Below are 26,848 nucleotides of genomic sequence, written 5' to 3' on the forward strand. Positions count from 1 at the left end.
CCAATGCAACTTTTCTAAGTTTGTATGTACTTTCTAAGTATATCTTAGACACCAATGGCTGATAAAAAGCTGAAGGAAAACATCTTGAGGAAACCTGGACTATCTAGCCAGAAATTACCAACCCGCATTGAGCAAGCGTGGTGATTAATGCTCAATCCTTCTCCGTATGGAAGGAGGCCGCAGCCCAGCAGTGGCACAATAAAAAGGCTGTGACAGTATACAAATATGGTCATGATGACAGGAAATGTTCTTTAATTCGTCTCTTGAAGACATCTAATTTTGACTATAATTAAATAATGACTACTTATTTTTAGAACATTAGGAAAATCAACAACTTTTGGTTCACATCGAAATCGTGTTTATTTACCTGATTGTCCTCATTTACTAAGTCAATTTCATAAAGTGCACACAATTATTGCAGTATTGTTAACTTAGTTCAATTTTGAGATGAATTCTTTAATTTTTTATTCTCTTTTCTTGTTTTTTCCTGGACTTTTGGTTTGTGCTTCTAGTAAGTACTTTTTTTAAATATTATTTTTAACATGCTATTTCTATTCCTCAATGTTGTTTCTTTCTAACATAGCTTTCTCATCCTCTATAGCATCCTCCTCCCTTAACTCAATTTTATTTGTGGTCACCGGAGCACGTTTTCTTCTTCCATACTCTTCTATCTGTGACCATCTCAAAAGTAACATTCTTTTTAACCATATCGACTTTCGCACAATCCATCCATCGTTTCTTTGGTCATCCCCTTCTGAGTCACAACGTGACTTTTATTCCTCCTCATGACATGCCTATACCACGACAACCGGTTTTCACGCAGCTTTTCTGTTACCAATGACACTTTCAAAATTCCTCTCATATACCAATTTCCACTGTACATATCTACATAATAATGATGATGATTGTCCTCCTAGCTGATTATCGGCTACGGCGGCTGTTCTCATATAAGGATATCAGCCAATTGCGCAGGACATATTATAGTGCACAAGCATTTGCGCAGACACAAGTGCACTCCCTATTCCTTCACTCTTATAGCCCGATGGGACGGCAATCCGACACCACTGGAAAGAGATCAGGCGCAAACGCTGATACGAGACTCAATTTCTATTTCAGCGATTGTTCTAAAAACTCCATACCATTTCAACTACAATGTAGATGATGTTTTGAGAATGGATATTAACATGATCAATTTACCGCCGAATATGGATTCCTACGCTGTTCATTCTGGTCAAAACTGTAAGTTAAATCCACTTTCATAAGCTAGAACTCATATCATCATCATCACCATCATCATCTCAGTCATAGGACGTCCACTGCTGAACATAGGTCTCCCCCAAAGACTATAAAACCACTTGACTGCGCATACAGTGCCCCGACGCTCGCCAAAAGTTAGTGATTTTGCGCGTACTATAAGGCTACGATCAGTACGATCCTTTAGTAGCGACCGTGAACTGACCAATAGTAGCCGCGGATTATGCCGCGTCCCCCCGCCCGCAGTGGTGAGTCGTGTTCTTAGAAGAAATTGGCGAGTGCGCTCTCTAGTGGTTATTTACTTTATGGTCTCCCCCTTAGATCTCCACAGATACCTGTTGGAGGCGACCTGCATCCAGCATCTTCCTGCGACCTTTATAAGGTCGTCTGTCCACCTTGTTGGTGGACGTCCTAGAGCTCTTTAGATCACAACATAGGATCGATTCCTGAGTCGGGCCGAAATCGCTTAGTGATTTTGAGTCTGAATGTTGGTGATTGATACACCAGTGCCGTGTTACGGCCCAAGTTCTTTTGAAAATTCATAATAATCAGTTATTTTAAGAAAACTGACGAATGAGACTAAGGGTTCGTTCAGACAGACCGGCTCCGAGAGGAGAGCAAATTCTTAATAAATTGAAAATCGAGTAGTATTTGTAGTAAGGTTTATTTTTGCATGAGCACTGCTGTTGTCATTAAGAATGCTCTAAGGCGGTTGGTGCGAAATAATAAGAGGAACCGATCGGCTCCGATCCTGTACTTTTTCTCGGTCTTGCAGACGTTTAGCTCCGATTGCATGCTCTTTCAACCGAACGGAGCCAATCGGAGCTGATCCCGGTCTGTGTGAAAAGAAGAATGCGCGCCGATGCTCTCCGAGCCGGCCTTTTTGAACGGACCCTAAGTCTTTTTTACTTTCATTTTCAGATAAATTATATGACAAATCTAACCTCTCAGATTGGAATAAATACCATGTTAAAATCAATGGAAAAGCAATGAATAACTCACATATTTCCATTCAATTGCTAACGTTTGATAAGGGATACTTGTACTCATGTACCATCGTGCACATAGCCCAAGGACGACCGAAAAATGATAATAGCTTGCGATCCAGTAAGTATTCAAATAACAGAGAGTGATTGATACACCATAGGTTTAAGAAACACAAAGCAATCTGGAGCCTGGAAGCCATTTTCTTACGGATTTAAGAAGGGTAATGTAACGTTGAAATTATTTCGTTTCAGAACAAAACGAAACTGACTTCTGTTTAAATGACAAACATTGTAAGATTCTTTTGGATTTTCGACATTCTTGTTCAGGTAAGAACTACCTACTGATATACATACACCGTGACTTTTTAGTCGTCTTACAACGGCAGCCCACTTCATGTATCCAAAGACTAGTAAACGTTCATATAAAAAAAAAAAATTATGAGATTTGAATAATTTAAAAATAAAAATTCATTCATTATTATGATGCATGACGTAGATTATAAGAACACCCTGTTGTGAGCGCTGCCCGAATCTTGTATGATCAATGGAGCGCGGCGCGTTGGGAAGGTACTTTCTACTGTTTGATACGTAAACATTTTTTTTTCAGTATTTTTCTTTGCACCTATTATCTTAATTAAGTAAGGTTATAAAATTAATAATCGTGTCTAGTGGTATTTTATGTCGGATAGATTGAGTGGACCACCTTTGTAAGACGAGTAAAAAGTCACGGTGTATAGGAACTCATATTTAGAAAGTTCTTGTCGCAAATGCTTCGAAACCGTTTCGGGTCACGATGTCGTTTATATGGCTTGTAATCTATACTAATATAATATAGAGAACATTTTTTCGTTGTTCGTTTATAATACTAAAGGCTCCAAAACTACTAAACAATTCTGTCACTGTTGGAAATCTACACTCTTCCTGAGTAACATGCATAAGCTATATTTTATTCCGGTACGGGCAGTAGTTCCCACGGAACGTGAGAGAATCTGCGGGAAAACGGCTAGTGTTTTTAATGCTTTGAGTACGAATGTCTAAGGGGACGACAGAAGAAACGATGGATGGATTGTGTGAAAGTCAACATGGCTAGGAAGAATTTTACTTATGACACGATGGATAGAAGAGTATGGAAGGAGAAAATATATCTACTATTGATATTTCGATTATGTATTTTTTCAGAAAAAATACCTTATTTCAATTGTTCATCGATTGATCGACTCATCGTATGCACCAAACATAGATACAACCAAGCTACATTTACGTGGAAACAGTTCTATGATGATGGTAAGCATATCAGCTTCTTTTTAATCGAGTGAGCTGCAGGCTTAATAATTATAGTGTACAAACATTTGCGCAGACACACTTCTAGGACAGGATCGGTGACGGACCTGGATCAGAATAGGACCTCCCCATCTCTGTCCCGTGGGTGTGGCAAGAGGCGACTAAGGGAGCTAAGGCCTAGTGCATCCCACCAGCACTTTGGCCTACCCGCAAGGTGGCGCACAAATCACCTCAATAGCATTCCCAAGGAGGGTTAGCGTCAGGGCGGCTGTAAAACTTATGCCAAAACAAATTGCAGCATGTTAAAAATTGATGCCCCGACCCCAAATAAAATTGGAATAAGCGCAGGAGGGTCATAAGGTCCACTCACTGATCCTTCAATCTCATAGGCCGATGGGACGGAAATTCGACACCACCGGAGAGAGATCAGGCGCAAGACTAACATTAACGTGCTCTCCGAGGCATGGGTGTATCGATCACCAACTTCTAGACTTCAGGTGCTTTTTAATGTTTCGAACCGAACCCGAGACCTCGTGTACAGCAGTAACTAGGCCAATGAGACTGTAGGTTTCATAGCCTAAAAAGCCCTGGTGTCAGAGTTTTCTCAAATCCGCCTGACGGCCTCTGACGTGGTTGTAACAAGGACTGCTACTGAGTAGCATTCGGGGACGCCGGTGACACGTGCCCTCCCAGGCACGGGGGTGCTACACTGACAATTACCATACTTCGGGCTTCTTTTAGTATTTTTCAGCTTGTTCATTTGGTTTCGATATAAGTAATTTTTAAGTGTTAAACTACCCTAACTAATGCTATTAATGTTCAAATAACAGCCGGGACCCACAGTGCACTCCGATACTCGGTTATTGCAGTCCAAGAATGCCTAGCGGCTAATAATTTTATTTCTATTGCAGGTTTGTACATAGGTAATACACCAGAGATAAAAGCGACGATAACAAAATTTATATTTAATGTAGAATACTTCGATAACAACACATTTGTGAAAGTATTGCCAGGCAATTCTATATCTAATAAAATAATTGTGGATCCTGATGTTATCCGTAAGTACATATATGTATAAGCTGCGGGATTGTTCGAAAGAGTTACCGCGGCCCTGGTATATTAAAGGCCTACGACGGAACACGACGATTTTTAGTCAGCAAGAGTCTGACACTCCCTCACCGCTGCTAACCCACAGCGGGAGGGGCATTTGATGATTTTTGATGTCGTTAAAAAAAATTATATGTATAAAGCTGTTTTTGTGTCAGTTTCAGTATTCGCGGATTTCAGTAATTATCACACAGACATGCATTGTAGTTGTTTGTTTGTGTGTTACTGTTCCATTCTATTCAATCCTATTCGTTGCTATGTTTTTACTTTATTCTAAGTAGGTATTTTGCCAAGTGTATTTTTTGTTTGGTTTTCTAGCTGATGACAAAAATATTAGCAAACTGACGTTTACAGACTCAACCGATATTGAATTCGATTGTGAAATATATTTACAGCAAACAAAATGTAAGTACCATGATGTTAATTTATTGAAATTATTTACATTTATGCAACCCGTAAAGATAGCTAAAGATGTTGAAACAATAGCCTAGAGGCGGGTCTACTCTTGACGAACCGAGCACGAGCGAAGCACAAGCGGAGCCGTCGTTCGCGGCGTCAAGTGTGGACGTACAACGATCCTACAACGATGACTGTTCTCGAACGTAGTTTTCCGCAGTCAGTTCGCGGCTCTTGGCGAATATGGACGATATTAATAATATTGCAGTAGCCGCTGCTGTTGCAGCCAACCAAGCCCTTTTTATAAAGGGCGTCACAATTGCAAACTGACCAAACCAGCTCGTGCTCCGCTCGTGCTTGGTTCGTCTAGCGTAGACCCGCCTTTAGACTCACCAAAACACTTGTGATACTCGTTACGATAAGGTGGTCACCCATGCACGGACCGGCCTTATGATAGACTAGCTGTTGCCCGCAACTTCGTCTGCGTGGGCAATATAGAATAGTCAAAATACTACTTATCCCGTAGGTGCATTCTTTCACGTGACAGTATAATTAGGATTAGCACTTAGCAGTCGCATAGATTCAATGATCAAGGTTGTGTTGTGGATGTGACCATTTATCTAAACAAAAGAAGTAAAGTTTGTGACGTTGTGAATATCTCTGGATCTAGTCAGCCAATTTGGAAAATTATTACGTATAGTGCGTAAGTAATTTTCACAGGAAACAGCTATAATCTATGTCTATATGCTTTGAGTCTGACAAAGCTGTCATTTGTACATTTTCTGCAGCTGCTGTGACTAATCAGAAGCCAGAAAGTCTGTCAGTCTTACCATGGATAATATCTTGTAATGTGACTGGATAGATCACCGTGGTTTTGATTTACCCACAAATGTGTAAAAGATAACCCTTCCTTACGATTTACAGATGTATACGTAGGCCTTATTAACACAACAGAAAACAAGATAACGACACTGAATACTGCATTAATGAATAATAAATATGGTGAAAAATATAACGGTAGTATTTTATGTTGTTTGTATTACACGAAATTTGAACTACCACCTGAAAAATATGTACAACGATATGTAAAGAATAAGACACTGTTATTATATTCTACTGAAGAACTTGGTAAGTAGCGTTACACTATCCTATCTTATGGCAGAACAAAATATCTAGCGGATGTCCTATAGCGAAATATTCCCGAAGAAAGAAGCGGAAAGTGTTTTTAATGCTTTAAGAACGAATTTGGAAGGATGTAGTGGAAGGGTACGACAAGAGAAACCAAACATGGATTGTGTGAAAGTGGACATGGCTAGAAAGATTGTTATTTGTGAGATGACGGCAGATAGAAGAGTGTGGAAAGAGAAAACATGTGCCGACCACAAAAGTAATTGGAATCAGGAATGATCATCTATTTGTTAACAGCATTCTACACGTTTCACTCTTGATATTTCGTTTTCTTTTTTTTTCAGAACCTCTACCTTATTTCAATTGTTCATCGATTGATCCACTCGTCATATGCACCAAACAGGAATACAACGAAGCTACATTCACGTGGCATCAGTTCTATGATGATGGTAAGCATATCAGCTTCTTCTTACCGAGTGAGCCGCAGGTATAAAAATAACGCCCTCTTATATAAGAAGATCAGCCAGTTCCTTCACAAAAATATTATAGTGCCATCCAAAAAAAAAAACGATTTTGTGCCGCTTGTATTGTTGGTAAGAAACCAGCGGCCTTGCCGCCGGCATGTGTGTTGTAAGGTGCCTTTAAGGTGCGACAGCCTGACCTCTACAACCCAGTTACCCGAGCGACCCAATGGTTGTTATACTTACTGACTTCTGACTAACCGTAATGGCTGCCACAAATGTTCACATGACAGCCGGGACCTACAGTTTATCGTGCCCTCGGAATCACTGTCATGGGTGTCCAAGTATGTCTACCAGCTAATAATTTACTTTCTATAACAGGTTCTTACATAGGCACTACACCAGAGATAACAGCGACGATAACAAAATTTTTATTTACTGTAGAATACTTCGATAACAACACATTTGTGAAAGTATTGCCAGGCAATTCTATATATAATAAAATAATTGTGGATCCTAGTCTTATCCGTAAGTATATCAAAGATGTTTTTGTGTCAGTTTCAGTATTCGCGGATTTAAGTAACTATCACGCAGACATGTATTATAGTTGTTTGTTTGTTTCTGTTCCATTCCATTCTCTTCTGTTGCATTCCATTCTATTCTATCATGCTGTTTGTTATGTTTTTACTTTATTCTAACTAAGTAGGTATTTTGCCAAGTGTATTTTTTGTTTGGTTTTCTAGCTGATGACAAAAATATTAGCAAACTGACGTTTACAGACTCAACTGATATTGAATTTGATTGTGAAATATATTTACAGCAAACAAAATGTAAGTACCATGATGTTAATTTATTGTTATTCACATTCATGCAACTGGCTTTTTCCTCGATTTGTCTCAAGTTTATTGTATCAGGTGCAATTTATTTGAAAATTATTTTCGTGTTAATAAGCCTGTAAACCGAGTAAGCTTCTTTTTATGTCTTGTTTTTTCTTATATTAATTTAATTATTTCAATAATATAAGCTCTTAAAATGTGTAAAAATAACCCCAACTTACCTTTTTCAGATGTATACGTAGGCCTTATTAACACAACAGAAAATAAGATAACGACACTGAATACTACAAAAATTTACAAAAAATATGGTGAAGAATATAACGGTAGTATTTTATGTTGTTTGTATTACACGAAATCTGAACTACCACCTGAAAAATATGTACAACGATATGTAAAGAATAAGGCACTTTTATTATATTCCACTGAAGCACTTGGTAAGTAGCGTTATATACTAATCTTTTTTATGGTAGAACAAAATGACTAGCGGAGGTGACATAACGAAGAATCTACTAAGAAGCGCGCCAAAATGCGGGTGAGCGAGGAATGTTATTGTTTCCACTCTTATGATGTCCTCCTAGCCGATTACCGGCTACGGCAGCTGTTCTCATGTAAACAGATACGCCAACTGTGCAGGACATATTATAGTCAACAAGCATTTACGCAGAAACAAGTGCACACTCTAATTCATCACTCTCATAGCCCGATAGGACGGCAACCCGGCACGACCGGAGAGAGATCAGGCGCAGAGCCGACGTTAACGTGCTCTGAACGATGCACGGGTGAATCAATCACCAACTTCCAGGCTCAGGGTTGCTTTATGAAAGTTTCTAAAACCAACAAAGCTATTTCTACAAAATTGGCAACTGTATGTAGTTCCGATGACAATACAGTAATAAGGAACTCTTGATTTGATCTGATGATGAAACTGGAAGATATGCATGGGTATTCCATGAAGGAGTATCGTATCATAGCCGTGTTTGGACTGGTTATGAACTTTGACCGCGAATTATAAAAGCGAGTTATTGTTGAGTGGTTTAATCTGTTTATTTATTTCAGCTGATTCTGGCATTACAACAGATCTTACAGTGCTATATGCGTCTGTTACTGCCGCAGTGCTCATTCTTGCAGTCGCAATAACAATTGTAGTTATAAAACGTTGTTGTAATAAGACGCCTTCATCATCAGAACCAAAACCTGCACCAAGGAAACGAGTAAGTACTCTCAACCCTCAATTTTCAGAGATGTGATATGAGGATCATATTGTGAGGAAGGTGATGAATGTGGATGGATATAGCGGAAGGGGACGACCAAAACGATGGATGGATTTTGTGAAAGTCGACATGGCTAGACAGAATGTTACTTGTGAGATGACGGCAGATAGAAGAGTATGAAGATAACATGCAGCGCCCGACACGAATAAAACTGGGATAAGAATAGAAGGATGATGATGGATGCATGGCAAATAGAAGGGTATGGAGGAAGATAACATGCAACGCCGAACACAAATACTATTGGGATAAGGCCAGGAGGACGATGATATGATATGATGAAACTTCTTGCTTGTTGCCGAACTGTCTAGCCATCTATTATGGCTCGTGATTGGCTGTTCCTCTTTTACCCTGCTTTGACGCTACTGTTGTTTTTATCTGTCTGTTCCCCGCGGTTTCACCCGCCTAACTTCTTCTATGACACACTACGTGAATCATCGGATATAGATCAAAATACTACTGTGTTTTCAGTGGGAACCATTTTATGAGAATAAGCTGTTGCTGTTACGCAAAGAATGTGACAGAGAAATTGAGGCTGAACGACAAGCACAGGAACCGGTGTATGAAGAGATTTCGTGAAAAAAACTCATCATAATGTTACATCTACAAATAAATAACTAAATATAGCAACACCACACACGGTCGGTTAGCCCCATGGTAAGCTTTATATTAGGTTGTGTTATGGGTGCTAACACAACTGATATACCACATATATTACTATACATATAAATACATATTATAACTCCCAGACCACAGCCAGCAAGCATGCTCATCAAGCAAATGTTGACCGTACCGAGAATCGAACCCGGGACCATCAGTCCGGCAGTCCGGCATGGTGACCATTGCGCCAACGAGGTCGTCTAAACAAAAATAAACATAGATTTGTTTTGTCTATCATGGATGTAACTTGATTACTTGAACCTGATACTGGTTTTATTTTATCGATAAAGAAATCATTAGTTAGAATTTCAATGATTATTATTTAGAGTTTAATTTGAGTATTTTTTTGTTTATGAATGTAATTCTTCGTGGGTTTAATCCTAATATAAGTTTTAAGTAGGTTATGACTAATTTTTAACACTAGGCTGTATTTCTATTAAAAGCATCAGATATTGCTTGTGGAGACTTTTCTATACGATCTCCGATTTTCGATTATATTGTTACTTTTAGAACGTTCGATTTAGATGTTTTTATAATTCCCCATGTAGTTTTAGAACCACGTAGTTTTATAATTTTTACAACATTTTTATTATGTTCTTTACATTTCAGTCTATAATGTAATGTTTTTATGTAACTAGCATAAGTTAAAATGTCATTCTGACAGTGAATAAAGGCTTTTTTACTACTTATTTATTATTATATCTACATCATGAGTTATCTGACGACTGGGTTGAGGGGGTCAGATAGGGCAGTCGCTCCTTGTGGCACACTGGTACTCAGCTGCATCCGGTTAGACTGGAAGCCGACCCCAACATAGTTGGGAAAAGGCTCGAAGGAATGATGATGCGTATAGCCTTATAAATAAATATTATTAAATAAGTATTTACACAAACAGCAATGCTTTCTGCCAGATAAAGGCTGCTTATAATTTCTGACCAGCGCTAACCGAGATTTGTGAAACTAAAAGGTAGTAATAATATACAGGGTGTGTCGTTCACAATCACATTAATATACTTGCAAAGGTGTGTTTATTTATTTATTAAGGCACACCAACAACTTATTTACAAATACTTTCACATATATAAGTTTACAATTGTAATAAGTCCTGCGTAAATATGTTAATTACAGGTGCGCACAACGTTCAAATTAAAAATAACTTAAACTTAAACTATGCATAACAAAAATTATAATAATAAAAAAAAGAAGAAAAATCGATAGAGGCAAATGACAAGGTACTTTTCAAATTAGTCAATTTTGTGCAAAAATTAATTTATATGAGGCATTTACATTGCGCTTAAATTTATTATAGGGATCATGGAAAATGTCAAAATTGTCTGAGCTCCCACACGAAGAGTTATATTCACTGCAAATTCGTGCCATAGGCGAGCGTTTACCAACATTGGTTCTGTAAAATGGAATGTGGAATGGTTTGGTGATTGGGTATCGCGGTATTCAGGTGGGAACAGCAAGTTTAATGTGATGAACTAATTCGCTACAATCTGTCTTTCCATTAATGAGTTTATGTAAGAGTTGAATGTCATGAATTTTGCGACGATTATGGAGAGTATTCATTTTAAAGAAATTTAGTCTTTCCCATACTAGGACCCTATGTGAAATTCCGGACGAGATATACGCCAGATGTCTGGTAAACACGCTCGTTGGATACTGTTATATTATATTATAGGGTATTATGTATTATTATCCTGATTATGTTATACCTAATTAAATTTCTACTTATATTTCCCGCTGTAACTCACTCCCTGACCTTAAATAGCTTAAATACTAACGAAAGAGGAAAAATAATATGTTTTTGTCCAAATCGTTTATCATGGCTGTCTACGTGCTTCGCCTCATTAATTTAAACCATTTCATGAAGTGAAGTTACTGTCACAGTAATTGTAATATTGTTAATTTAGTTCAATTTTGAGATGAATTCTTTAATTTTTTATTCTCTTTTCTTGTTTTTTCCTGGACTTTTGGTTTGTGCTTCGTATAGTAAGTTGTTTTTTTATATTATTTTTAACTAGCTCCCTCAATGCAGTCTTTTTTATAACATAGCTATAGCATCCTCCTCCCTTAACTCAGTTTTATTTGTGGTCACCGGAGCATGTTTTCTTCTTAAACACTCTTCTATCTGTTGTCATCTCAAAAGTAACATTCTTTCTAACCATATCGACTTTCGCACAATCCATCCATCTATTTTTGCCGTCTCCTTCCACTACATCCATCCCCATTCATGCTTATCATCTTCCTCACAACATGACTTTAATTTCTTCGTGTCACATGCCTATACCACGACAGTCGGTTTCCACGCAGCTTTTCTGTTACCAGTGACACTTTAAAACTTCCTTTATATACCAATTTCCACTGTGCATACACGAGGCTCAATTTCTGTTTCAGGTAAATATATTATACAAACTCCATACCATTTCAATTACAATGTAGGTGATGTTTTGAGCATGGATATTATCATGATCAATATACCGCGGAGTGTGTATCACTTCTCTGTTTATACTGATGAAAAAAGTAAGTTAAATCCTATATTGATGGCCTAAACTAGAGCTCACAGAATCACAATATTAGAAGTACCTATTAGACTGCTAACAGTGTGCCTACTGTAGACACAGCGCAAATGCCTCATTAGTCGAATCTCAAGTTCGATTCCTGAGACAAGCCGAAATCGCTTTGTGATTATGAGAAACTTTCTCAAAACACGAAGTCTAGGTGTACGTGATCAATGCACCAGTGCATCGGAGTGCACGTTAATGTCGGTCCAGCGCCTGATCTCTCTCCAGTCGTGACAGATTGCAGCGGTTTTGACGGTAAAAGTCCAACAATCCCATTTGCAGCCCTTTCACACGGCATTCCAGTTTTGCGGGACCATAGATATGATATAAAATGTGGGTCAAATTCTTATGACAAATAAATCGCTAGCTTGCGTGTGTTCTTCTGAAAATTTATAGCAACCAGTTAATTGAAAAAAAAAAAACTGACTTTTATTTTCAGACCTACTATACAACCATGAAATCTCAAGTTGGGATAAATACCGTATTATGATTAATGGAATAGCGATGCAGAACGCACATATTTCTATGCATTTGCAATTGCTCTACTCTTACACTTCATGTGCCATTGTGGACATAGCCTACGGACAACGAAACTATGATTATAACTTGCCATCCAGTAAGTATTCAAATAACAGCAAGTGACTGATACCCTATAGGTTTAAGAAAGTTTCACAAAGCAATCTGGAGCCTGGGAGGCATTTTCTTACAGATTTAAGAAGGATAATGTAAAATTGTGTTAATTTCGTTTCAGACAAAAACGAAACTAACGACTGTTTAAATGACAAACATTGTACGATTGTTGTGGATTTTCAAAATTCTTGTACAAGTAAGTACTTAACTAGCGACTGAAATACTTAACTCATAGAATTTAGAAAGTTCTTGCTTGAGAACTGTTTCGGATCACAATGTGGTTTAAATATCTTGTAATCTATACTAATATAAAACAACGAAAAACTTTTCTAATATAGAGTTGTTTGTTTATACTAAAGGCTCCAGAGCTACTGAACCGATTTAAACAATTCTGTTACTTTTAGAAAGCTTCACACTTCTCGAGTAACATGCATAAGCTATAATTTTACTAGTAAGGACACTAGTTCCCCCAGGACGTGAGAGAATCTGCGTGAAAACGGCAAATGTATGAAGTAGAAGGGGAAGAGAAAAGAAACAAGTGATGAATTGTGTGAAAGTCGATATGGTTAAAAAGAATGTTACTTGTGAGATGACGGCAGATAGAAGTGTGTGGAAGAAGAAAACATGCTGCGCAGACGCCAAATAAAATTGGGCAAGAGGATGACGATGATCCATACACTTTTATTTTTACATTCCGAACTTGTTTGTTTTCAGAAACAGTACCTTACTTCAATTGTTCATCGATTGATCTAGTCGTCGTGTGCACCAAACAGGAATACAACGAAGCTACATTCACGTGGCAACAGTTCTATGATGATGGTAAGCATAGTAGCTTCTTCTTATCGAGTGAGTTACAGGCTTAATAAAAATGGCGTCCTGGCTTATTGTCGGCCACGGCGACAGATAGTGCAAAAGCATTTCCGCAGACACAGGTCCACTCACTGTTCCTTCACTCTCATAGCCCGATGAACAACTTTTAGACCTGGGAATTATTTTTTAAAGTTTCGAACGATCACAAAGTGATTTCGGCCCAACCCGGGAATCAAAACCGAGACCAACGAGACTGGAGGTTTAATCACCTAACAAGCTCTAGTGTCAGAGTTTTCTCAAACCCGCCTGACGGCCTCTGACGCGGCATTGTAACAACGACTGCTACTGAGTAGCATTCGGGGACGCCGGTTTTAGGGTAACAAATGAACATCGAATGCTGTGCTTTACTGCGCTGAACTATGTTTGCTCAACTCGCTCTCTGTGCTGCACTGTGTCGAGTTGTGCTAGGTTTTTCAAACATGTAGTGATGGATGAAAATAAAGTAACTTTACTTAAAAACTGAGCTAATAGAGAGTGCATGTAGCAGAAATAAGACTGCTGAGATGAATGTGTGGTGTTACAAGAATGGATAAAGTGAGGAATGATATAAGAGGAACTCTAAAAGTATCGCCAGTTACAGAAAAGATGAGAAGTAGAAGACTGCATGGTATGGGCATGTAATGAGGAGAGATGATAAGCATGCAACAAAGTGTGTACTAAGTATGAATGTAGATAGATGGCGAGGAAGAGGAAGACCTAAGAAAAGATGGATGGATTGCCTGAAAGTTGACGTGAGTATGAAGGATGTGATTGGTTGTCAGTACGACGAATGACAGGGAAAATTGGAAGAGGATGACATATTGTGCCTACACCAAATAGAATTGGGAATAGGGCGGGAGGAAGAAGACTTAAATACTGAACTAAGCAAAGCGCAGCACACATTGATGTTGATTGTCAAAATCACGTAGCTTAAGAAACACAGCACAGCACAGATTTGTCATCTTTACGTACCCTCCCAAGCACGGGTGTGAAGCACTAACAACTTCCATACTCTGGGCTATTTTACATCATCATCATCATCATTATCTCAGCCATAGAACGTCCACTGCTGAACATAGGCCTCCCCTTAGATCTCCACAGATACCTGTTGGAGGCGACCCGCATCCAGCGTTTTCCGGCGACCTTTATAAGATCGTCTGTCCACCTTGTTGGTGGACGTCTTACGCTGCGCTTGCTAGTCCTTGGTCTCCACTCCAGCACTTTTCTATTTTAAATATTTTTTATCAAAACAATTTTTGACATAATTTTAAAACATATTAATGTTCTAGTACTCTTAGCCAGACCTTGGTTCAGTTACAGGTTTCTATTCTATTACAGGTTGTTATATAGGCACTGCACTAAAGATAAGTGCGGCGATATCAAAATTTATATTTACTGTAGAACTCTTCGATAACAACACATTTGTGAAAGTATCGCCAATCCATTCTACTTCTGGTGAAATAACTGTGAATCCTAATTTTATCCGTAAGTATATGTTTAAAGCTGATTTTGTGTCAGTTTCAGTATTCGCGGATTCAAGTAACTATCATGCTGACATGTCATGTGCTACTGATAAAATATATATCGGGTGTGTCGTTCACAATCACATTAAATAAAATGCGTTTTTTGAAATCTGTGGGTGTTTATTTACATAGATATTTACAATAAAAATCAAAAACTATCCTAGTAAAACAAACAACTAAAAATTCATTTTCATTTCACAATTCCTTCGTCAAAAAATTCGTCCCCATCGCTGTCAACTGGGAGCGTGCCCAAGAGGCTGGTAGCATTACCTCGTTGGATCGCCATGCTGATTCTTTGTCCGAGGTAATAGCCGGCCTTTTGATCACGAGAAGCGTCAACCAGCCGCCTAGAGAGATCTTTAAATAGAATGTGGGCATTCGGACCCCACGACCCGAGGGTTTCAACCTGGTAATATATGTCGATTAACACAAAGAAAAAAGAAAAATACGTAAATCAGAACACCATAAAGTCATTATAAACAACAAACAACAGATACCCTTGAAAACTGACAGCTGTCAACTGATCAAAACATTCGGTACATATGATGCTGTATTATAAAAACGAAAAATGACTCCTGTAGTTATTAAACCACTGAATGGAGTAGATTATTTTTTTTACAATTCACCATAGAATATTATAAAATATATGCGATAGGTAAAAAGTCGTGGTGGCCTAGTGGGCAAAGAACCAACCTCTCGAGTATGGGGGCGCGGGTTCGATCCCAGGTCAGGCAAGTACCAATGCAACTTTTCTAAGTTTGTATGTACTTTCTAAGTTTATCTTAGACACCATTGGCTGTGTTTCGGATGGCACGTTAAACTGTAGGTCCCGGCTGTCATTGAACATCCTTGGCAGTCGTTACGGGTAGTCAGAAGCCAGTTAGTCTGACACCAGTCTAACCTAACCAAGGGGTATTGGGTTGCCCGGGTAACTGGGTTGAGGGGGTCAGATAGGGCAGTCGCTCCTTGTAAAGCACTGGTACTCAGCTACATCCGGTTAGACTGGAAGCCGACCCCAACGTAGTTTGGGAAAAAGGCTCGGAGGATCGGAGGATTGATATGCGATAGGATTAAATGTGATTGTGAACGACACACTGTGTAAACAAACAACTACAATTCATTGTATTGTCCAATTCTATTCTGTTCTACTGCATTCCATTCCATTCTATTATGATCTTTGATATCTGTGTTTACTCTTTTCTATTTATTTTTTTCAGCTGAAGAAAAAACTATAAGCAAATTGACGTTTACAGACTCAACAGATATTGAATTTGATTGTGAAATATATTTACAGCGTAGCAAATGTAAGTACCTACCGTGATTTTAATTTATTGAAATTATTCACATACGGGAATGAATTTTATTCAGTGCACAAACTTCGTCAAGTTATAGTTAAGTAAGTTTTAAAGATACATATTTTTATTTTGTTGTGTTTTAGTATCATCTCGAGGAAACCTGGACTATATAGTCTGAAATCACCAAACCGCATTGAGCAAGCGTGGTGATTAATGCTCAATCCTTCTCCGTGTGAGAGGAGGCCTATGCCCAGCAGTGGGACGATATTAAGGCTGTAACAGTGTTTTAGTATAAAAAGAATAGTTATTGATAGCGAAAGATGTTTATTTTGTAACCGATTGTACGGTCACAGTCGTCATAGTAAGCACGGCGGCAACGCGAAACCGGTTTACTGACGCGAGCGCTGCTCCAAGCGCGTTAGAATAGTTAGTATCCATATTTTGCTGATTTTAGGGTGGACAAAAAAAAATACTGATGATGCAGATTCTTCCTCCTGCCCTGTTCCGGGGTCGGCGCAATGTCATCCTCATCCATTTTCCCCTGTCACTCGTCATACTGACACTCACTCCCTTACTATTCATGTCATCTTTCAGGCAATCCATCCATCTTTCCTTAGGTCTTCCACTTCCTCTCCATCCATCTACATTCATACTTAGCACACACTTTGTTGCATGCGTGTCATCCCTCCTCATTACATGCCCATACCATGACAATCTTCTACTTCTCATCTTCAAATGTGTAAAAAAATAACCCCACCTTACGATTTTCAGATGTATACGTAGGCCTTATTAACACAACAGAAAACAAGATAACGACACTGAATACTACAAAAAATATTAAGAAATATGGTGAAGAATATAACGGTAGTATTTTATGTTGTTTGTATTACACGACAACTGAAAAAGCACCGGAAAAATATGTATCTCGATTTGTACGGAATAAGACACTGTTATTATATTCTACTGAAGAACTTGGTAAGTAGCGTTACACTATCCTATCTTATGGTAGAACAAAATGACTAGCGATGGTGACATAACGAAAAATCCCCTAAGAAAGAAGCGCGCCAAAAAGCGGGTGAGCGAAGAATGTTATTGTTTCCGCTCTTATGATGTCCTCCTAGCCTATCACCAGCTACGGCGACTGTTCTCATGTAAACAGATTAGCCAACTGTGCAGGACATATTATAGTGTACAAGCATTTGCGCAGAAACAAGTGCACACTCTATTTCATCACTCTCATAGGCCGATAGGACGGCAACCCGACACGACCGGAGAGAGATCAGGCGCAGAGCCGACGTTAACGTGCTCTGAACGATGCACGGGTGAATCAATCACCAACTTCCAGGCTCAGGGTTGCTTTATGAAAGTTTCTAAAACCAACAAAGCTATTTCGACAAAATTGGCAGCTGTATGTAGTTCCGATGACAATACAGTAATAAGGAACTTTCCTAAGGAACTGAAAGATATGCATGGGCATTTCATGAAGAAGTATCGTATAATAGCCGTGTTTAGACTGGTTATGAACTTTGACTGTTAATTTATATGAGTGGTTTAATTTGTTTATTTATTTCAGCTGATTCCGGCGTTACAAGAAATCTTACAGTGCTATATACGTCTGTTCCTGCCGCAGTGCTCATTCTTGCAGTTGCAATAACAATTGTAGTTATAAAACGTTGTTGTAATAAGACGCCCCCATCATCAGAACCAAAGCCAGTATCAAAGGTAAGTATTGTCAACCCTCAATTTTCAGAGATGTGATATGAGGATCATGTTGTGAGGAAGGTGATGAATGTGGATGGATATAGCGGAAGGGGACGACCAAAACGATGGATGGATTTTGTAAAAGTCGACATGGTTAGACAGAATGTTACTTGTGAGATGACGGCAGATAGGAGAGTATGAAGATAACATGCAGCGCCCAACACGAATAAAACTGGGATAAGAATAGAAGGATGATGATGGATGCATGGCAAATAGAAGGGTATGGAGGAAGATAACATGCAGCGCCGAACACATACTATTGGGATAAGGACAGAAGGACGATGATATGATATGATGAAACTTCTTGCTTGTTACCGAACCGTCTAGCCATCTATTATGGCACGTGATTGGCTGTTCCTCTTTTACCCTGCTTTGACGCTACTGTTATTTTTATCTAGCTGTTCCCCGCGGTTTCACCCGCCTAACTTCTTCTGTGATACCCTATGTGAATCATCGGATAAAGATTAAAATACTACTGTGTTTTCAGTGGGAACCATTTTATGTGAATAAGCTGTTGCAGTTACGCAAAGAATGTGACAGAGAAATTGAGGCTGAACGACAAGCGCAGGAACCGGTGTATGAAGAGATTTCGTGAAAAAACTCATCATAATGTTACATCTACAAATAAATAACTAAATATAGCAACACCACACAAGGTCGGTTAGCCCCATGGTAAGCTATATATTAGCTTGTGTTATGGGTGCTAACACAACTGATATACCACATATATTACTATACATATAAATACATATTATAACTCCCAGACCACAGCCAACAAGCATGCTCATCAAGCAAATGTTGACAGTACCGAGAATCGAACCCGGGACCATCAGTCCGGCAGTCCGGCATGGTGACCATTGCGCCAACGAGGTCGTCTAAACAAAAATAAACATAGATTTGTTTTGTCTATCATGGATGTAACTTGATTACTTGAACCTGATACTGGTTTTATTTTATCGATAAAGAATTAATCATTAGTTAGAATTTCAATGATTATTATTTAGAATTTAATTTGACTATTTTTTTGTTTATAATAGTAATGTTTTGTGGGCTTAAAATCCTATTATAAGTTATAAGTAGGTTATTACTAATTTCTAACACTGGGCTGCATTTCTATGAAAAGCATCAGATATTGCTTGTGGAGACGTTTCTATACGATCTCCGATTTGCGATTATATTGTTACTTTCAGAACGTTAGCTTTAGATGTTTTTATAATTCTCCACGTAGCTTTAGAACCACGTAGTTTTATAATTTTTAAAATCATTTTTATTATGTTCTTTAGATTTCAGTCTATGATGTAATGTTTTTATGTAAGTAGCATAAGTTGAATAAAGGCTTTTTTAATTATTTATTTATTTTTATATCTACATTATGCTACCTAGTTATCAATGCAGGTTAAACTGGATCAAGCCTTAATAAATAAATATTATTAAATAACTAAGTATTTACACAAACAGACTGTCCATTATTTGTCCAATAGGCAATGCTTTCTGCCAGATAAGGGTCAACAAAGCAAGAATTTTTAGAATCCGTTTAGCTGTTCCTAAGTCATTTGGGGTCGGCGCAACATGTCTTTTTCTTCCATTCCTCTCTGTCAGACGTCATACTTACATCCACTCCCTTCTGCTTCATATCCTCTTTCAGGCAATCAATCCATCTTTTCCTCGGACTACCTCTGCTTCTCCATCTTTCCTCATGCATACTTAGCACACTCTTTGTAGCATGCGTTTCACACCTTCTCATCACATTCATTCACTTTTAGGGTGCAATAAAACAAAAAACATCCTTTTTATTATTTAATTTCTACGAAAGTATAGATAAATTATAGTTATCGGCACGAATCTCGAGCTCTGACCTACATCTGCGCAGAAGTGATTTATTAGCAAAGAACCAATCCCGAGTGACAGAAATGACGCGATGCACTGAGGGCCAATCACCGCTTTAGCCCGCCCCCGCGCCTCACTTCATACCACAAAAGGGACCCAATAAATTACTTCTGCGCAGGTGAAGTTCAGAGCTCAAGATTCGTGCCGATAACTATACCTTACTAATTTAGTTTTATTTGCTTAGGCACGTTTTCATAGGTATTTTGTGTTAATACTCCTATAATTTCTGCGTAGTTAGATTCAGCTTGATTGGTATGTGTCTTGTTTATGTTGTTTTCGTAAGCAGTGTTCACAGTTCCATCTGTTGTCGCCTGCAGTACAAGAGAAAAGAAATAATATTAAAACATAAAACTAAAAATAAAAGTCGTGGTGGCCTAGTGGGCAAAAAACCAACCATTCAAGTATAACGGCGCGGTTTCGATTCCAGGTCAGGCACGTACCAATGCAACTTTTCTAACTTTGTATGTACTTTCTAAGTATATCTTAAACGCCAATGACTGTGTTTCGGATGGCACGTTAAACTGTAGGTCCCGGCTGTCATTAAACATCCTTGGCAGTCGTTAGAGGTAGTCAGAAGCCAATAAGTCTGACACCAGTCTAACCAAGGGGTATCGGGTTGCCCAGATAACTGGATTGAGGAATTCAGATAGGCAGTCGCTCCACGTGGCACACTGGTACTCAGCTGCATCTGGTTAGAATGGAAGCCGACCCCAACATAGTTGGAAAAGGCTAGACAGTTAATGAAAGGTGATATCTTAGAAATGGTAACAGGCTAGTCTGAATGTATCATGAATTGGTTTGTCTTTAAATGAGTGAAACCTTAGGATAATATATAAGCTGTTGATTTGCATCCGTGCAAAACTCAAGGAGGTTGAAATAAAAAACGTAATTAATCTAATGCAAAACATTGTATGTGGTAAATAGCTTATATGGGCTGTTTTTTTTGTTCTTAAAATTTTATAGTGCTACTGAATTCAACCAATTTTATGAATGATCGTTAAGTATGCTACGTGTGAGAGCTCAGCGCGGTTTTAAGGCCAGTAACACAAGCGCCGAGTTTAAATACAGCTGGATGACACTGACGGATTTAGGTACGTAAATAAAAAATAAAAAATTGATTTGGACGAGAATCATTAGCATAATTACGTCTTTGAATATTGCACGGATGCAAATCAACAGCTTGTGTAGCAAGTACTTACAAATGTGGTGCATTCCACTGATTCAACTAGGACCGGCGAAGTCTTTTTGCAATATTTTTTCTTGATCACCAAAAATACCACTAAAAATAATATTGCCATCCCCAGCACAGACGCTGCATAAATTAAATCTATTCTTCTGATACATATCACTATACTTTCTGTTATATTTTCTGAAAAAAAAAACCTTTATTATATAGACAGTCATATGTTGCTGGGGAGATTGTTGCGCCACTTCTTCCGATGTACCGATTTCGACCACGGCGGCTGTTCTCATTTTAAGGAGATCAGCCAGCTGCGCAAGACATATTATAGTGCACGAGCATTTGCGCAGACACAGGTGCACTCCCTATTCCTTCATTCTCATATCGGTTAGACAGGAAGCCGACCCCAACATAGTTGGGAAAAAGACTCTGAGGATACGTACCTAATGTGCATTACATACTACCGCTTATCTACATTTAAGGCCTAATCAGACCTAAGCGGTATTCGCTACCGTCTGCGGCAGAGAAAACCCAGTGGGTATGCGATAATATTACTGTTCATGTTCTAGATGCATGCCGCTGCTCCCGCGCGGTATGTACTTCTACCCACAGCGGCAGCGAATATCGCTTAGGTCGCTCTAGCCGCGGTACTTGATACTAAATACCTGAGCGAAACCCGCGCGGTATATACCTCTACCCACAGCGGCAGCGAATATCGCTCAGGTTTGAATAGGCCTTGAATCCAAACAACTATCGGCCGACTATAAGTTTGCAGTGTGCACTCTAAAACATGAGTATAACTTTACTTACCAAGTTCTTCAGTGTTATATAATAACAGTGTCTTATTCCGTACAAATCGTGTTACATATTTTTCCGGTGCTTTTTCAGTTGTCGTGTAATACAAACAACATAAAATACTACCGTTATATTGTTCACCATATTTTTATTAATGTTTGTAGTATTCAGTGTCGTTATCTTGTTTTCAGTTGTGTTAATAAGGCCTACGTATACATCTGAAAATCGTATAGTGGGGTTATTTTTACATATTTGAAGAGCTTATATTATAGGTATAATTTAATTGATATAAGAATAAACATGGAATGAAAAGAAGCTTACTCGGTAGATAGGCTTTTAACACGAAAATAATTTTCAAATCAATTTAGTAGCACCTCTATAAACTCGAGACAAATCGAGGAAACAGCAAGTTGCATATATTATACAGGAATGAATTTTAAGCAGTGCAAAAAAAAACTGGTGATCCAGAATCATTAACAGAACATATCTGCATCATCAGTTACGGAAAAGATGAGAAGTAGAAGATTGTCATGGTATGGGCATGTAATGAGGAGGGATGAAACGCATGCAACAAAATGTGTGTTAAGTATGAATGTAGATGGATGGAGAGGAAGAGGAAGACATAAGGAAAGATGGATGGATTGTCTGAAAGATGACATGAATAGGAAGGGAGTGAGTGTCAGTATGACGAGTGACAGGGGAAAATAGAAGAGGTTGTTCATTTTTTTATCTACCCCAAAATCAGCAAAATATGGATACTTACTACTCTTACGCGGTTGGAGCAGCGCTCGCGTCAGTAAACCGGTTAGCGTTAGCGCCGTGCCTACTACGACGACTGTGAGGCCGGCTCCACACGTTGGTACCAACGCTCGTTCCAACGTTGGACCGCAAATTCGGTGAGGCGTACACACGTTGGCCCATAAACTAGTTCTGTCCCGTCAGGGCCAATGTGAAGATGTCCGATACAGAAATCGAAACTGCTCTGAGAAACTCGAAAGGAATATAAAAAAAAATATTTTATGATCCTTTCGATTTGCGTCCCATATTATGGGGTGTGCTTGATATAGTTCGATAAATAATAATAATTCATTTCATTTATTCATAACATAAAACAATATAAGCTTACAGTTTAAACCAAAGCGCTTATAATGCTATACTAAATATAAAAATACATTTACTTATATTCATAATAAAATTGAATGCATTGAATTAGTTGAAAGCAATTAAATTAAAGTAAAACATTTTAAATTAAATATTTACTAATAATATTTAATTTCATAGTTTATTACAACTAATAATTTATATTAATAAATTATTTGTCGTTTACTTTCATCTAAATAAAGTAGGACATTTCTAGCTACAACATTAGGTGGATCAAAGAATATGTCTACATCTGGATGCTTTGACAAAAAAATCATTAAATAGCTTGATAGCTCTAGCAGTTGGGCTGGAAGTGGCTTGAGGAGAAATGAAAAATGGGATGAGATAAATTGTATTTAACTTTTTCATTTGTCCATGCCGGTGGCGATTTGCTAGTCGAGGAAGCCATTTTTACTCGACGTACGCACTCGCTGCGTGTTGTGGCAGAACTGAGCAAAGCGCCAACGTGTGGATAGATCGCCAACGTTGGCGCGCAGATTCCTTTGATGAAACCGACACGAGACGGCCAACTACCAACGCTCGCCCCAACGTTGGGGCTAATGCCATTTTCTAGATCCACACGTTGGACGAATAGCGTTGGAACGAGCGTTGGGGCCAACGTGTGGAGCCGGCGTGACCGTATAATCGGTTACAAAATAAACATCTTTCGCTATCAATAACTACCCTTTTTTGTACTAAAACACAACAAAATAAAAATATAGGTATCTATAGAACTTACTTGACTATAAGTTGACGAAGTTTGCTCACTGAATAAAATTCATTCCTGTATGTGAATAATTTCAATAAATTAACATCTCGGTACTTACATTTGCTATGCTGTAAATATATTTCACAATCAAATTCAATATATGTTGAGTCTGTAAACGTCAATTTGCTTATAGCTTTTTCTTCAGCTGAAAAAAAAATAGAAAAGAGTAAACACAGATCAAAGATCATAATAGAATGGAATGGAATGCAATAGAACAGAATAGAATTGGACAATACAATGTATTGTAGTTGTTTGTTTATTATATTTTATAAGTAACACATGACATGTTACTTAAATCCGCGAATACTGAAACTGACACAAAAAGAGCTTTATAAATATACTTACGGATAAAATTAGGATTCACAGTTATTTTACCAGAAGTAGAATGGTTTGGCGATACTTTCACAAATGTGTTGTTATCGAAGGGTTCTACAGTAAATATAAATTTTGATATCGCCGCAGTTATCTTTGGTGCCGTGCCTATATAACAACCTGTAATAGAATAGAAACCTGTAACTGAACCAAGGCCCGGCTAAGAGTGCTGGAACATTAATATGTTTTAAAATTATGTCAAAAATTATTTTGGTAAAAAATATTTAAAATAGAAAAGTGCTGGAGTGGAGACCAAGGACTAGCAAGCGCAGCGTAGGACGTCCACCAACAAGGTGGACAGACGACCTTATAAAGGTCGCTGGAAGACGCTGGATGCAGGTCGCCTCAGGTTTCTGTGAAGATCTAAGGGGGAGCCCTATGTTCAGCAGTGGACGCCCTATGACTGAGATGATGATGATGATGTAAAATAGCCCAGAGAATGGAAGTTGTAAGTGCTGGGATGGTACGTAAGGACGACAAATCAATCAATCTGACTTGTGCTGTGCTGTGTTTCTTAAGCTGCGTGTTTTTAACAATCAACATCAATGTTGCGCTTTGCTTAGCTCGGTATTTAGGTCTTCTTCCTCCTGCCCTATGCCCAATTTTATTTGGTATCGGCGCAAAATCGGCCGTGGCCGACAATAAGCCAGCCATATCCAGGCCAGGCCAGGCCAGGACGCCGTTTTTATTAAGCTTTCAGCTCACTCGATAAGAATAAGCTGATATGCTTACCATCATCATAGAACTGTTGCCACGTGAATGTAGCTTCGTTGTATTCCTGTTTGGTGCATACGAGGAGTCGATCAATCGATGAACAATTGAAATAAGGTATTGTTCCTGAAAAAATACAAAATCGAAATATCAATAGCGAAGAGTGTTATAAACAGATCATCATCTCCTGCCATCGTCCCAATTTTATTTGTACATATTTTCTCCAACTATCATCATCATCATATCATTTTCTTATAAAGCACTGGTACTCAGCTGCATCCGGTTAGACTGGAAGCCGACCCCAACATAGTTGGGAAAAGGCTCGGAGGATGATGATGATGATTTCTCCTTCCATGCTCTGCTATCCGCCGTCGTCTCACAATTAAAATTTTTCCTAGCCTTAGGATACAAACAAACAAAGACTTTCCTTGATATTATATTCGTATGATTTCAAGCAATATCAACAAAAGATTATGATCCGAAACATTTCTCAAGCACAACTTTCTAAATTCTATGAGTTATGTATTTCAGTAGCTAGTTACTTACTTGTGCAAGAATTTTGAAAATCCACAACAATCGTACAATGTTTGTCGTTTAAACAGTCGTTAGTTTCGTTTTTGTCTGAAAAGAAATTAACACAATTTTACATTATCCTTCTTAAATCTGTAAGAAAAGGCCTTCCAGGCTCCAGATTGCTTTGTGAAACTTTCTTAAACCTATGGTGTATCAGTCACTTGCTGTTATTTGAATACTTACTATAATCATAGTTCTGATATCCGTAGGCTATGTCCACAGTGGCACATGAAGAGTAAGAGTAGTGCAATTGCAATTGAATAGAAAAATATGCGTTCTGCATCGCTATTCGATCGATTGTAATATTCCATTTATCCCAATTTGAGATTTCATGTTTGTATGCTATGCCTGAAAATAAAAGTCAGTTTTTTTTAAATTAACTGGTTGCTATGAATTTTCAAAAGAACACACACAAGCTAGCGATTTATCTATACTTATAATAAATCTGTAGAGAGGTCAATTCTGTACATGAAATATATTTCCAAAATAACTATCAGGGGGTGATTAGTGATCGATACTGATGCCAAAAATGCAATCAGTAAAATTTTTGTCTGTCAGTCACACTTTGCGACTATCAGACTAATGAGGCATTTGCGCTGTGTCCATAGTACAGTAGGCAAACTGTTAGCAGTCTAATAGGTACTTCTAATATTGTGATCCTGTAAGCTCTAGGTTAGGATTTAACTTACTTTTTCCATCAGTATAAACAGAGAAGTGATACACACCCCGCGGTATATTGATCATGATAATATCCATGCTCAAAACATCACTTAAATTGTATTTGAAATGGTATGGAGTGTGTATAATATATTTACCTGAAACAGAAATTGAGCCTCGTGTATGTACAGTGGAAATTGGTATATAAAAGGAAGTTTTAAAGTGTCACTGGTAACACAAAGGCTGCGTGGAAACCGGCTGTCGTGGTATGGGCATGTGATGTGGAGGAATGAGAGTCACGTTGAGACGTAGCTAGAATGTAAGTGAATAGAAGAGGACGACCAAAGAAACTATGGATGGATTGTGAGAAAGTCGATATGGTTAGAAAGAATGTTAGGTACTTATGAGAGGATGGCAGATAGAAGAGTATGGAAGAAGAAAACGTGCTCCGGTGACCCCAAATAAAATTGGGATCCTCCTCCCTGGAGGATGCTATAGAGGATGAGAAAGCTATGTTAGAAAGAAAATACATTGAGGGATAGGAAGAGGTAGTTAAAAAATAATATTAAAAAAAACTTACTAGAATTCGAAGCACAAACCAAAAAACCAGGAAAAACAATAAAAGAGAATAAACTTTTATAATATTCATCTCAACATATAACTAAGTTAACAATATTACAATAACTGTGTTAGTAACTACACTTCATGAAATTGATTTATTTAATGAGGACAATCACGCAGACATACATGATTAACGATTGG

At 38.2% G+C, this 26,848-nt stretch overlaps 3 protein-coding genes across 5 annotated transcripts; 2 read left to right on the forward strand and 1 right to left on the reverse strand.

Moving 5' to 3' along the window:
- Positions 1–365: 365 nt before the first annotated feature.
- On the forward strand, positions 366–19,358 carry LOC110383588 (uncharacterized). Of its 2 annotated transcripts, none has more exons than XM_064042575.1 (10): positions 366–511; positions 1,117–1,239; positions 2,176–2,361; positions 2,493–2,567; positions 3,420–3,524; positions 4,433–4,579; positions 4,947–5,033; positions 5,949–6,152; positions 8,506–8,660; positions 18,490–19,358. In XM_064042575.1, exons 1-10 carry the CDS (start codon positions 448–450, stop codon positions 18,595–18,597), a joined length of 1,254 nt encoding a protein of 417 aa, XP_063898645.1. In that variant the 5' UTR covers positions 366–447; the 3' UTR covers positions 18,598–19,358. The 2 variants fall into 2 exon arrangements, with proteins under 2 accessions (XP_063898645.1, XP_063898644.1); XM_064042574.1 differs by lacking the exon at positions 18,490–19,358 and adding an exon at positions 9,189–10,044.
- LOC135119070 (uncharacterized) lies at positions 11,235–17,239 on the forward strand. 2 transcript variants are annotated; one of them, XM_064042577.1, is made up of 8 exons: positions 11,235–11,376; positions 11,778–11,903; positions 12,384–12,560; positions 12,696–12,770; positions 13,289–13,393; positions 14,762–14,908; positions 16,164–16,250; positions 17,013–17,239. In XM_064042577.1, exons 2-8 carry the CDS (start codon positions 11,837–11,839, stop codon positions 17,222–17,224), a joined length of 870 nt encoding a protein of 289 aa, XP_063898647.1. In that variant the 5' UTR covers positions 11,235–11,376; positions 11,778–11,836; the 3' UTR covers positions 17,225–17,239. The 2 variants fall into 2 exon arrangements, with proteins under 2 accessions (XP_063898647.1, XP_063898646.1); XM_064042576.1 differs by having other exon boundaries at positions 11,258–11,372.
- Positions 19,359–21,879: 2,521 nt separating the features above from the next.
- LOC110383450 (uncharacterized) lies at positions 21,880–26,848 on the reverse strand. Its single transcript, XM_064042579.1, has 8 exons — positions 26,667–26,848; positions 26,119–26,244; positions 25,613–25,777; positions 25,403–25,477; positions 24,878–24,982; positions 24,119–24,265; positions 23,832–23,918; positions 21,880–22,082 (listed from the first exon to the last, which is right to left on the reverse strand). The coding sequence occupies exons 2-8, from the start codon at positions 26,183–26,185 to the stop codon at positions 21,931–21,933; spliced, it is 798 nt and encodes a 265-aa protein (XP_063898649.1). The 5' UTR covers positions 26,186–26,244; positions 26,667–26,848; the 3' UTR covers positions 21,880–21,930.

The sequence above is a fragment of the Helicoverpa armigera genome, chromosome 29 (genome assembly GCF_030705265.1).
Source record: "Helicoverpa armigera isolate CAAS_96S chromosome 29, ASM3070526v1, whole genome shotgun sequence".
Taxonomy (NCBI): Eukaryota; Metazoa; Arthropoda; class Insecta; order Lepidoptera; family Noctuidae; genus Helicoverpa; species Helicoverpa armigera.

Bases quoted from the DNA above. Each gene is read 5' to 3' on its own strand.
- LOC110383588 (XM_064042575.1), top strand. From the start codon at position 448: ATGAATTCTTTAATTTTTTATTCTCTTTTCTTGTTTTTTCCTGGACTT. The intron at 2,362-2,492 runs GTAAGTATTCAA...ATTTCGTTTCAG, and splicing joins TGATAATAGCTTGCGATCCA to AACAAAACGAAACTGACTTC. The intron at 5,034-5,948 runs GTAAGTACCATG...TACGATTTACAG, and splicing joins ATATTTACAGCAAACAAAAT to ATGTATACGTAGGCCTTATT.
- LOC110383450 (XM_064042579.1), bottom strand. From the start codon at position 26,185: ATGGATATTATCATGATCAATATACCGCGGGGTGTGTATCACTTCTCT. The intron at 25,778-26,118 runs GTAAGTTAAATC...TTTTATTTTCAG, and splicing joins TGTTTATACTGATGGAAAAA to GCATAGCATACAAACATGAA. The intron at 22,083-23,831 runs GTAAGTACCGAG...TACGATTTTCAG, and splicing joins ATATTTACAGCATAGCAAAT to ATGTATACGTAGGCCTTATT.
- LOC135119070 (XM_064042576.1), top strand. From the start codon at position 11,306: ATGAATTCTTTAATTTTTTATTCTCTTTTCTTGTTTTTTCCTGGACTT. The intron at 11,373-11,777 runs GTAAGTTGTTTT...TTTCTGTTTCAG, and splicing joins TTTGGTTTGTGCTTCGTATA to GTAAATATATTATACAAACT. The intron at 12,771-13,288 runs GTAAGTACTTAA...GTTTGTTTTCAG, and splicing joins TTTTCAAAATTCTTGTACAA to AAACAGTACCTTACTTCAAT.